Genomic DNA, 13,336 nt, shown 5'->3' with positions numbered 1-13,336 from the left:
TGAAAAAGGAAGGCCACACGTCTCAGGTTCAGCTACAGTAGGGATGATGCATCTATTTCCCCAGGATCAAACCTTTTCATGCTCGCGGTTCACAGAGTGTAATGGTGACGCCCTCTCCGATCCAGCAGGCCGGGAACAGCGCTTGTGTAAAGGCGCAGTGGAAGGCGTGCAGCCGGACCTGTCCCTCGCCGTAGTACGTCAGCGTCCCAGCCTCGTAGTCCAGCAGCATCCCGATGCGCAGCGACTGAGCGTTCGACTGCAGCTGACCGGCGACGGACTCCTTGCAGCCGGCGTGCCACGCACTCAGCTGCCGCTCGTCCAGCTCTCAGCTCCCGCTCGTCCAGCTGCAGGCTCCACGACAGCTCGTTCATCCCCACCATGCAGCGCTTGCCCTTCTCCTTGCGCGGGATGTTCGGGTACGTCACGCCCACGTAGGCCCATGGTTTGGACACCTCCAGCTCCCAGTAGTGCTGGCCGTGAGTGAAGCTCTGGAAACACAACACCTGCCAGGTGTGGTCGAAGCGGGACTCATCGGCCAGGACGGGGCGGGGCCCGGAGATCAGATGCTCCGCCCTCCTGTTGCTCTGGGAGAGCCGTAAGTGAGCGTTGGCAGTGCGAGGGTCGAAGGTCAGGTTGCAGCGGTCTGGATGAAGAGAACAATTACATATGAGACTGAGAATAATTACGAACTGTACTATCATGTGAGATTATATGATACGAGCGTACATGCGTTCAGTCCCTCCCTCTCGGCTGGATATGATGGTGTTGCAGGACTGGGAACAACAGCCAGAATTGGCCTCTTATCTTGAGGAGAGCCTACGAGAAAGACAGAAAAAACTATCCTGAACAGACATAGATAAAACAGTGTTTAATGGGAAAAAAAGATAAAAGAGTATTTGAAATAATTATTATTTATTTATAAAACTGGTTCACTGCAATGATTATTACTGGTTAAATAAAATATAAATACAGTTAATATATTACATTTTAATTTATATTCAAATAAATAAAGTAAATATTGATAAATAAATAATTAATCTTTTATGTATAAACACATTTATTACAAATTACTTTGAAAATTGGCACAACAAGGACCATTATTTGTTCAGTATTTTTCATCATCGCTTTTGCAATATGTGCATATATATGCTGATATTGTTATTGACCAAAAAATTTAAATATTAAAAATACTGTGATATAGTTTTTTGCTTATGTCAGAAATTTGCAGTGAATTTATTGTGATATATATTGTTGTCAACCAAAAGCTTACATTTTTGGCTGACATTGCCCCATCCTAGATTGGAATGGTTTTTATTATGATTTTTACAATTACAAAATTACAAAAATGTATAGACTGCTGTGGAGAAATATTGTAGTATTGTATAAGTAATAGTTGCACAGATAACAAAACAAAAAAAGTGTAAAATGTGTGTTACAACTAATGTCTGTTAAAAAATAAGCACTCATTATCTCACCGAAAAGATTTTATGCCACAAATTGGACTAAATTTGTCAAAATCCAGTAATTGCTTTTACCTAAAACACTCATTTTGTATCAACTCAGCACCTTGCAAACACATCTTTGTTTACTGTCTGACTGATAAGCAAAATGCCTGTGCCCTGACTCATGGGAATTACAAAGTAAACAGGTGATTTCAGATAGTTATATTTGTGTGCATTTAGCATCAGATAGTCAGTAAACAGACTGTGAATGCTCCTCACCCTCTTTATCCTGTCCTGCAGACACCTGAACGGCTCTCTCCAGATCCTCACACACCAGCTTGGACACGCGGGACAGGACGTCTGTGACGGGCGTCAGCTTCTCCTGTACGCTCACATGCACATCCAGAGGAAAGTCACTGAAGTGTGGGACCTCTATGAACCTGGAGTCCTGCATCAGCACACAAACACAGACATTAGACAAACATTACACCTATTCACATGTGACAACATTAACAATTAATAATAAAACAATCATATCAAAATGTATAATTAATATGATTGATATTAATATAATTGTAAAAATATTGACAATAAATAATATTTCCCCCCAAAAAAAACAACCTTTGTATCATCAAAAAAAGTTGAAAACAAGCATTTTTCTTCTATATAATAACTTGAATTCATGTTAAAATTATTTATTTAAAAAGAAAATGGGGCCATTTTTTTACTTTTATTTTTATTTATTTATTTATTTTTTAGTTTGTGATGCACATTTCTCAAAATAAATAAATAGCATTAAATTAAAAATAAAACAATAGCATTATAAATAAAACAAAATAAAATAAAATAAAATAAAATAAAATAAAATAAAATAAAATAAAAAGACCTTGATGAGCTGGCAGGGAGGGAGGGAACACAGGCTGCTGATCTCCTCCTGAAGGGCTGCGAGCTGCGTCGCTCTCTCCTCCAGAACAGCCAGCCTCTCCTGAGCCTGCAACAGTGTCACTTCCTGCTGCTGTTCCAGAAAAAGCTCCGTCACTTCCTGTTTCTCTGTCAGCACCTTTATCAGCTGTGAGAACTTGGTGTTCACCCACTGAGACATCTGCTGTAGTGATACCTGACAGAGCAGAGGGAGAACAACATGCTAAAACACACACACCATGAGCAGTGATACTACTGCTTTCTAATTCAATATACATCCTTCAAGACTATTCCCTAATATATGTGATTAAGGCCAGGCTTTGTATTAATGTATGATTCAGTTTGTGTAGATCTGTGGGTATTTTCTCAACAAAAAAAATGCCAATACATATTTTGTATTATTATTGTTAGTGTAATATGTATTATATATTGTTCATGTTAGTTCATGTCAGGTCCACTAAATAATATTAACAGATACAACGTTTAATTTTAATAATGTATTAGCAAATGTTAAGATTAACATTAATAAATTATAATACATTAAATAATAACAATAAATTAAAAATGAAATCTAATAAAGTTTTTTTTTTTCAGTTCATGTTTACTAATGTATTTCACTTATTGTAACCTCATTGTAAAGTGTCACTATAATGTCATATGGATTTGGATATGTATGACATATATTCATGTTTGGATAAAGTTCCTAATGAATAAGGTAATGATGGCAGACGTCTTGCCTTCGCGGTCTCCATGTTCTCCATGAGCTCCTGCCGGTTTCTCTCAGTGGTTTCCTGGTGTTTCTTGAATTCTGCACTCTTTTTCTTCAATTCTGCCTGCACAGAAAATCTTTATATTTAAAAAATAATAATAATAAATTTCCTACAAATTCTTAAAGTCAGCTAAGACACATACAGGTTGAACCTCACAAAATGTGTTAATATATTTCACTCTAAAATGAAAGAAAGAAAAAATAATAATAATAATATTTTGCATAAAGAAAATATAGCATTGTGACATTATTGCCATTACTGGAAATGTACATTATTTTCACCTCAAATTCTCATTACTGTAATGCAAAAATATATAATATTATTAATACTGATATACTATTTAAACTATACTGTATTTGTATGTCAATACAATATTACCTCCCTATTCTTCCGTTCTTCTACCACCAAAATCTTATCATGGCCCTTGCACTCGTTGACAGAGCACTCATAGCAAACACACATGCTGTCGTTCCTGCAGTAGATGACCAGAGGCTTCTGGTGCTGCTCACAGATCTGCTCTGGCTCCGGATCCGTGTGGAAGGAGGCTCCTGCGCTCACATCCGTCTTAACTGGACTGTGTGTGCTGATCTCCGTTAACATCGACAGAGACACGTTGCGATTCAGCTCAGGCCTTGTGTCAAAGTTTTTTTTACAAAAAGGACAGTGGAAGTCTTTGTCCTTCCTATCCCAGAATTTGGAGATGCAGGCCTTGCAGAAAGTGTGACCGCATGGGATTGTCACAGGGCATGTAAATGGATCCAAGCAGATCGTGCACTGCAAATGATCATCCATCATAAATCTGGAAACCTGAAAGTATAAAATAAATGAAGCAACAGCGTTAATGTCATTGTCAATGACAGCAGAAAACCTCTATTGGGGCATGTTGTCACAGACGGACGGACGGACGGACAGACAGATAGATAGACAGATAGATAGATAGATAGATGGGACAGACAGACAGACAGACACATAGATAGACAGACAGACAGACAGATGGACAGCCACATAGATAGATAGATAGATAAATAGTTAGATAGATAGACAGATAGATAGATAGATAGATAGATAGATAGATAGATAGATAAATAGACAGACAGACACATAGACAGACAGACAGACAGACAGGCAGGCAGGCAGTTAGGCAGGCAGGCAGGCAGGCAGACAGACAGACATACACATAGATAGACAGACAGACAGACAGACAGGCAGGCAGACAGGCAGGCAGGCAGACAGACAGACAGACACACAGATAGACAGACAGGCAGGCAGGGCAGATGGGAAGTGATTAGTGGCTGAGAGTCTGGATGTGATAGAGAGATAGATAGATAGATAGATATAGACAGACAGACAGACAGACAGATAGATACAGACACATAGACAGACAGACAGACAGACACATAGATAGACAGACAGACAGACAGACAGACAGATAGATAGATCGATAGATATCAGCATCAAATAAGTGTTCATGTTGAAGTATAACGATTTATAATCTATAAACCGAATTAAATCATTTGACTGATGAATTATAGTCATTAGTAATTCTTCGTTGAATTAACGTTAATTTGATGAAAACATCGAGACAGTATATAAACAAACTCCACCTGACCTTACATCACTAAACAACATCTATTTTTTAAATTAAAGCAGAACATTTACTAATCGACTAACGTTAACTCCTTTTTTGTCAAACTCACAGGAATATTTACTCATCAGATGTGTAGAAACGTGAATTAATCGCGAATCCTGCGCTGTGGATTTCTCACAGGCGAATCTCTTCTTCTTCTTCTTCTTCCGGTGTTTTATGGCGGTTTGGCAAACCAGCGAAAAAGGTGCATTACCGCCACCTACTGATCTGGAGTGTGGAGTGTGCATAAATTTGGAAGAAAGAAATACAGAAGGGGAAAAAAAACACCTAGATTCTATCTATTGTTCCTGTGTTTTTCAGGTATTTAAACATATTTTCTTGCATTCTTGATTGCCTCGACCCATTTCCTAACAATACTTTTAAAGAAATATTATCAACTCCCAGCCATCCTAATTCTTGAATTAATTGAAATCTCTCCCATTCATACGCAGAACACTCAAAAAGAATATGTTTCACTGTTTCTAATTCTCCACATTTGTCACACCAGGCGAATCTCGTCGCCTTCCATACGCAAGAACGCACGGACGCGATGACGTGAACGCACGTTACGTCACACGTCTTGCGTATTGACGTCTCGCCGGTCATGGCGCTGCGCAGCGCGGCGTGTGTTCTGCTGCGGGCGGCGGCGGCGAATGCGGGGCTGAAGCATCACGCGAGGGGTCTTCGGTTCAGCGGTGAGCGGTGCTGGACGATATTACTGTGAATGTGCGGATAATGAGTTAAATAATCAGTAGAGCCGCTGCTGTGCGTGCATGCGTGTGAACCTTCTGGTGTGAATGACCTTTATATGAACTTAATGCATTTATCTGTCTACTTATTCTAGTTATTATGATCAATAAATAGATAATTTATTTATTAGTCTGCATTTTCATTCTGTCCTTTATCTGTCTTTCGTGTCTTTCTGAAGCACTTTTAGTTACTGCTTGTTTTAGACGTGCTTTGAATGAAGGTTCCATTATCATTGTTTATTATTAATATTACATTTATATTAAAGCATTGTAATATTTATTTTTGTTATGTTACAGCATTATAAATATTTATTGTCGTTTTATTATTATATTAACATTAAAGCAATATTTATTATTATTTTCACGATTGTTTTTATTGTTATTACATTTATTACAACAGCATACATATTACAACAGTATAATTATGTTTGTTAATTGTTATTATTTATATTAAAGCAATTATTATTATTACTATATGTATACTACAACATTTTTATAATGTTGTTTTATAATTATATTACATTTTATCAATGTTTATTATTTTATTATAAAATTTATATTGCTACATTATTACTGTTAGTATTATTTTATTATTGTTTATTATTATTATTATTAACAATATAATTATTTTTGTTCATTTTATTTATTTTATATTAAAGCAACATTATATTCACATTTTATTTTTATTATATTTATACAAAAATACAATAATACATATTTTATATTACAACATTTTATTATAATGTTATTTTATAATTATTTGTTAAACATTATCGTAATTATCAAATTGTGTGATTATCACATTCATATTGTAAAAAAATTTTTTAATTATTATATTTTTGTTGTTGTTATTATACTAATAATAAATCCTCTTGTTGACTCTTTTGCAGCTGTTCTTAGTCACCGGTCTCCCCCTCAGGGTCCGATGCCAAATGAAGACATTGATTGGACTCGACTAGACTCTCTGGAGAAATATCGCAGTTACACTCGCTACGTGAGAGCGGCAGAGGAGACCGACCGGAAAGATGTTTGGTGGAAGACCTATAGGAAATACAGAGAGGAGAAGAAAGAAGGTAAGTCATGGCTGATGGACCAGCTATGAATACACACTCATCCATAGCTGTCATTTCAGGTTATTTTCACAAGAGCTACAGTATCAGTGTGGGTCAGAGAGTGTTGATTGATTGATTTTGTGGGCAGCCGTTGAACCGGTCAACATTGGGCTCCCGCATCAGCGTCCCTCCAGGAAGACAGAGGTGAAGGAGAGGAAGAAGGTGATGCTGGAGAACAAAAAGAACCCAGAGATGGAAAGAGACGATCGACTACGAACATGTAAGTGCGTCAGCGAACCATCATGATCTCTGAGGAGGAAGCAGAGCAGGTTAATCAAAAGCAGAACGATGAATTATGATCAAAGATCTTCACACAGTTACTGTAGGGCAGTGGTCGCCAACCCGTCAATCTGTCCCAGTAGATCCCGAAAAAAACAGTAAAATAAGTACACAAATGCATTACATTTATGGGGTTATATTAATGCATCACTGAAGGGAACTGTCTTGAGAAAAGTTTCGATGGCAATGGCATTTTCTTCTCCGTATAAAGCGCAGCTCTGCTTTGTTTACAGCGGTAAACAAGGAAACGCTATATTGCTGTCGGTTCATGAGCAGTGTTGCCAAGTCTGAGGTTTTCCCGTGGATTTGGGCTACTTTAACACTGTTGCCGCGGGTTGTTGTTCATGTCCGCGGGTTGAAGCGACCCCAATAACATGATATTTAGTCCCTGGAATGTGAATTTTACTGGAAGATCCCCGCCGAAAAACATGTATTTTACCCCCGGAATGCGATTTTTACAGGGAACCCCCCTCGAAACGCCATTAGACTAGTTTTATTGCGAAAACCTGGCAACCCTGTTCATAAGTGCTACCTGCTGTCAGAGAGTGCGTCTCATTCAGACCTGCTGTTTTTGTTTCGTGCAGATGTTTTATGTAGCAAATAAATAAATAACACCTAAAGTCAGACCATTCTGTTTTTGTTTTAAATCCTGAAATTAATCTAAATCAAATCAAAAACAACTGCCCGTGCAGATCATGATTAAAATGTAGTGGTTGCCTCTAATTTCAGATGGCTGGATATTTTTGTTTAAAGCCAGTTTGTTTGTTATAAGTGGTTGCCTCTAATTTCAAATGGCTAGATATTTTTGCTTAAAGACCGTTTGTTTGTTATATAGCCAATAGCCAATAAATACATTTGCTTAAAAATCAGTATCAGTATCAGAATCCAATTTGCTAGTAAAAAAAAGAAAAAAGAAAATCTGAATTCTGAATCCGCTATGATTGGCGCATCACTAATTAAAATACTAAGTAAAAGGCCTCAAATTTGAAGTACAATCTGGGATTTCTTTTTCTATCAATTCTTCAATAGGTAGATCATGTCTTTCATAAAGGCCGAGGTCAGGAATCTTGGGCCTAAAAAGGTTGGTGACCACTGCTGTAGGGTTTAAGGGTATATTATAAATTTGCTTATATGAGTATTAATTTTTATTGATATTGTGTGAAATCATATTGTCAATGTTTGTTTTATGCTTCTATTTTATTTTGCGAAGCACTTTGAGCTGCATTTTATATATGAAAAATGCTATGCAACTAAATTTTATTATTAAGAATCTAGTTTAAATCTTGAGATAAAATCAACGACTGTTTATAATTGATGCTGAATGTGTAATCATGCAGCAAATGCAGTGACTCGTCAATGTTATCAAAGTTGCAGGTTACATAGAATTAAATGAAACATTATTAGAGACTGAGAATTATATTGTGATATTTTAAGCACATTTTCCAACCAAATTCTCCTTATTGTTTTTTTTTGTTTTGTTGTTGAAATCAGCATAAATAAATACTATCCTGGTGTATATTTAAATAGTACATTACAAATGTAATTTTTTGCATAATGAAAATAATGTAACAATGCAAATTGTCACTTCATGCAAAATTAGTGATAATAATTAAGTGTGAATGTAAACTTAGTGGTACAGAAACATCATACTATCCGGCATCAATAGGACATTTGATATAACGTTTTTTTATTTTCTGGCTTCCAGTCCGCATTCCCCTCGACAGAGTAAAGACGCAGTGGGAGCAGACAAACGGACCGTACCACATCAAGAGGCTCGCCGAACACTACGGGATCTACAAGGACCTCTTTCCCATGGCGTATTTTGTGCCGCGGGTCATGCTGCGTGTGGCGTACGGAGAGGACAGCAGCACAACAGTGCATTATGGGAATCACTTAACACCGAGTCAGGTGAGGACTCAAAACTTGTAACGACTGTTTCTGTTTGAAATCAAGAAAACAGACTTTGATTTGTGCTGTTTGTATGAAATCCTCAGGCGGCACAAGCACCTCGGGTACATTTTGAAGCAGAAGAAAATTCTCTCTGGACGCTGTTGTTAACCAGCCCAGGTACATCAAAATATTTACGTTAAATACATTTTTTTAATTTTTTTTTATCGAATGACATCTGTAGTACATATTCCAATGACAGTGTGTGAAAGTGTGTGTCCAAATACTTTTAATAAGGTTTTATTTATTTATTAATTTAATAATATTATAGCTAAAAAAAAACATTGAGCACGTTTACATGCACACCAGTAAGCTGCGTTTACATGACTTCATTAATAAATCAGGTTATTTCCCTGTAGTGACGTCAAAATATAATCATTTGCTTATCTGACTCCGAGTATGTGATGTTAAATTAAGCTTGCAACATGTCGGGAAACTTACAGCTCATATATTATCCTCTCATGCAGCATTGTAACTGAACCACTTCTACTTCTGCTGCACCAGATGAGAACACATTTTTATCATTTTCTGAGTCATGAAAAAGTGCTTTTGTGATATATTTCCTTCTTTCTTACTGCAAGACGTTTGCTCGGTCTAGATGCGCTTAAATCTGCACTAACGATGCGTTCCTGTCACGTATCACACATGCGCACTTCAATAAGCTGACAGAAAGCGGGTTATTGCTTTTACATGTTGTGCGAAATCGGAGTAAGAGGCAAAAAACTACCTGTTGCGACCGGTTTATGCTTACGCCGTTTATGACCGTACTCCGATAAAAGAAAACGGGTTACCGCATTTACATGAACAAGTGCGTTTTCGGCTTATTAAGCATAATCGGCTGAAGAACGTTCATGTAAATGCGCTCATTGAGATCTCGCAAAGGAACGAAACTGACTACAATTGAGATCTCCTAAAGGATTTTACGAGTATATGCTTATTCTGTGCAATATATACTTTTTTGTGTCAACTCAATTTTTTTGTCAAATTATGATTTTATTTTATTTTTTTCTTCAAATGATAAATGCTCTTTGGTCATTTGGCCTTCAGAAATGTCAAGTTAGCATTTAGTAAACTGCTGTTTGAAGTTACTCCACAAGATGGTGATACAGTGACATAAACTGTGTCTGTTTTACAGATGAACATCTGCTGGATGCTGAGCAGGAGTATCTTCACTGGCTAGTGTGAGTATATTTGTTATCCTGTATCACTTTACACATATGAATAATTTTTTCAGCAAAGCTCACATTCCAACAAGAACAAAATCCATACATTTGATTTAAGGAGGAACAGCTGAAGATCATAATGTCATAGAGACTCTTTTGATTTGAGGCCAGTAAACAACCACATACAGTAAAAACATGCTAAAAACCACCATGCTCACCTTAACCTCATGCACTGTCTGATCTCAGTCTCAACTTTGGAAAAGCCTGGCATGAAAAAAAGAATCGTTTGACAAAGTACATGATGATATCTGTTTCTAATTACTACTTTATTACAGTGGGAATATCCCTGGAAATTCTGTGTCATCAGGGGAAGAGCTCTGCCCTTACATCAGTCCATTTCCAGCCAGAGGAACAGGCTTTCACCGATGCATCTACATCCTGTTTAAACAGGAACGTCCGGTTGATTTCAGCTCAGACCTCAGGTCCTCCCCATGGTCAGTAGTTTCAGCCACAGTCTGGACAGTAATAATAAGGTCATGAATCATGATAATATGTAAGGGATATTGCACATCCATCTGGTTGTTATCGCAGAATAAAGCCAGACAGGCTTATCAGCAGCCTGACGTGAAGCAGAAGTCTGTCATATAAGACTGAAGGGCTTTATTTTGTGTTAACAACTGGCTGGATGCACATTATCCTGCTTATTACACAGCTGCTTGCCACAAAAGTAAATCATTAGACAACGAAACATTGATCAGCGACAGCGGATTGATACATTAAGCATATAATTACTGCAGTCAAGATGACTGGTAGTACCCGCATGAGCCTGTGTTATTAGTTTTATCAGGAAATAACACGCCTTGGAATGTCGGGATTGACCAATCAGAATCAAGTATTCCAGAGAGTTGTGTAATAAATTATATTAAACTATTCTGGGTCATTTCTCACCCTATTATTATTAAAAAAGAAAAGTAATATACAGTTCAAGTTCAAGTTGAGCTTTATTGTCATTCTGCTGCATGTGGGGTTCAGCAGCAGACAGAGGCCTCGTAGCTTCTCAGTAGTCACCGGCGAAAGCTGTTGTTTGTACTCACTGCCGATTTCCAGAAGGCTCTGTCGATCATAGATGTGTTTCCGAGTGTTTATCTGTTGATTCTGCGATAAGATGATACTTATCTCAGAATCTCAAACGTTTTCTTGTTAAACGTTTGAAAAAGAAAACTTTTTTTTTAAACATTCTTTAAACGATTTTTAAATGTTTTAATTAAGTCTCTTTTGTTCAACAATGCTGCTATTATTTGATCAAAAATATAGAAAAATCAGTAATATTGTGAAATATTATTACAATTTAAAATAAATGTTTTCTATGTGAATGTATGTTAAAATGTCATTTATTCCTGTGATCAAAGCTGATTTTTCAACATAATTACTCCAGTCTTCAGTGTCACATGATATATCTATAATATATCTTTTTTTTTCTTTAATTTTTTCAGAATTCTTTGAGCAGAAAGTAAAAAAAAACAGCATTTATTTCAAATAGAATCTTTTGTAACATTATAAATGTTTTATTTTCACTTTGAATCAATTTAATGCATATTTGCTGAAGCATTAATTTCCATGAAACACATACACCCCAATTTTTATTTCTGCATAAATATTAAATAGCACAACTGTTTTCAACATTGATAATCAGAAATGTTTCTTGAGCAGCAAATCAGCATATCAGAATGATTTCTGAAGGATCATGTGACACTGAAGACTGGAGTAATGATGCTGAAAATTCAGCTTTGCATCACAGGAATAAATTACATTTTACAATATATTCAGATAGGAAACAGTTATTTTAATTTACAATAAAATTTCACAATATTACTGTTTGATGTTTGATCACATAAATGCAGCCTTCATGAGCAGAAGAGACTTCGTTAAAAAAAATTTAAAATCGTAAAGACATTTTTGTTATCATTGCAGAAATGAGAATAACTTTTTTTATATAGTAATGAGAATTGGGGGGTAAATGTGATTAAATGTCATGAAAATAATACCACAATTAAATAAAAAGTCTAAAAACAGGCTTTTTCTTGAAGTACAATGTAATTTATTTCTTGCTATTTTGGGGGGTGAAATTTGACCTGCACTTGTTCCTGAGAGATTTTGTAAGATCCTCCAAATACATGCTGAATTCCTTTCAGCAAATTAGTATTTGCATTTGGAATCGATTTATAATCATTTAATAATAATTTATGCATTTAGCAGACGCTTTTATCCAAAGCGACTTACAGTGCATTCAGGCTATACATTTTTTACCAGTATGTGTGTTCCCTGGGAATCAAACCCACGACCTTTTGCGCTGCTAACGCAATGCTCTGCACTGAGCATACATCTTTCTCAATGAGAACGTGTCATTTCGGAAAATAAACCATTAACATTACACATTTAGAATTACAATAATTTATGACTCATAAAGATCAGCTTTTCTCTGAAATTAGACATTGTGCATGGCCGGGAAATGCGGCATAGCTTTCGAAATGCGACACTACTTTTCTTTGTATTTTGTGTACTACTCAGAAGAAAGACCCTTCAGCTTGCATAGCCAGGGGCGCATTAAGGCACAGGCTTTAAGGGGCTGAAGCCCAGGGGCCTACACTTGGGAGGGGCCCACTGGCTTCTGGGAAATTATGTTTTTCGAATAGGCTAATTATTTGTATATATGGGAGTTTGCAGCCTTGACAACAGCATTCTGTAAACAAACTTACACATTAATTTTCAGCGACGCCCTGCTTGTAGTATTTGTACTACAGGCCCCGACTTTTTTTACGCCCCTCGGGCCGGGCTTCAGGCCAATTTTCACGTCATAGTTCAGACACGGGCCGGGCTTCGGGCCTGTTTAAGGCTTCTCCTTATTTTTATATTTTAGACATCCATCAATTAGTGATGAAAAAAAATAGCCGCGCTGGTGGAAACAACATGAGACCGTGCTACCGCGAATGTCAAGAGCGGCCCGACGGTGTTTAGTGTCCCGCAGCAGCAGCAGTATGGTGTTACTAATAAACTAGTGTTTTCTGAGTCTGTGTCGCAAGGATGAAGTTGTCGAACCTGACTCGCCATCTCCTCAGACGTGCCTTTAGAGAGAAGTGCATCTTTAAGGATTATGATTATAATGAAAGAGTTTTTGATTTGTTTTATTTCGTTTAGTAGTAATTTAAAGCTTTCTATAGATACATTTATCATGTCTGTGAGGCATGTATTCGCTGAGTTTCGGTTCATTTTTGTGAAGCGCTCCTGTTCAAGACGAGACGGCAGAAAGCGCATCATGTTTGTTTTCT

General features: G+C 36.9%; 2 protein-coding genes across 2 annotated transcripts in view; one reads left to right on the top strand and one right to left on the bottom strand.

The window, feature by feature from the left end:
- Positions 1-89: 89 nt before the first annotated feature.
- LOC107667888 (tripartite motif-containing protein 65-like) lies at positions 90-4,907 on the bottom strand. The gene is made up of 7 exons (XM_016459629.1): positions 4,831-4,907; positions 3,512-3,940; positions 3,101-3,196; positions 2,329-2,559; positions 1,722-1,890; positions 727-816; positions 90-643 (listed from the first exon to the last, which is right to left on the bottom strand). The coding sequence occupies exons 2-7, from the start codon at positions 3,926-3,928 to the stop codon at positions 90-92; spliced, it is 1,557 nt and encodes a 518-aa protein (XP_016315115.1). The 5' UTR covers positions 3,929-3,940; positions 4,831-4,907.
- A 437-nt stretch (positions 4,908-5,344) lies between these two features.
- The window catches only part of LOC107667784 (39S ribosomal protein L38, mitochondrial-like), a 10,535-nt gene continuing 2,543 nt past the window's right edge, over positions 5,345-13,336 (top strand). The window contains exons 1-7 of the mRNA XM_016459509.1: positions 5,345-5,455; positions 6,400-6,582; positions 6,710-6,841; positions 8,606-8,808; positions 8,895-8,967; positions 9,983-10,028; positions 10,346-10,504. Of these exons, the coding sequence (XP_016314995.1) occupies positions 5,365-5,455; positions 6,400-6,582; positions 6,710-6,841; positions 8,606-8,808; positions 8,895-8,967; positions 9,983-10,028; positions 10,346-10,504 (887 nt within the window). The 5' untranslated portion in view covers positions 5,345-5,364. The remainder of the gene's footprint in view (positions 5,456-6,399; positions 6,583-6,709; positions 6,842-8,605; positions 8,809-8,894; positions 8,968-9,982; positions 10,029-10,345; positions 10,505-13,336) is intronic.

Source organism: Sinocyclocheilus anshuiensis, unplaced genomic scaffold, assembly GCF_001515605.1.
Source record: "Sinocyclocheilus anshuiensis isolate Anshui unplaced genomic scaffold, SAMN03320099.WGS_v1.1 scaffold493, whole genome shotgun sequence".
NCBI classification, from domain to species: domain Eukaryota; kingdom Metazoa; phylum Chordata; class Actinopteri; order Cypriniformes; family Cyprinidae; genus Sinocyclocheilus; species Sinocyclocheilus anshuiensis.
The sequence above is the reverse complement of the archived record's forward strand: the minus strand, read 5'-3'. Positions and strand labels throughout refer to the sequence as shown.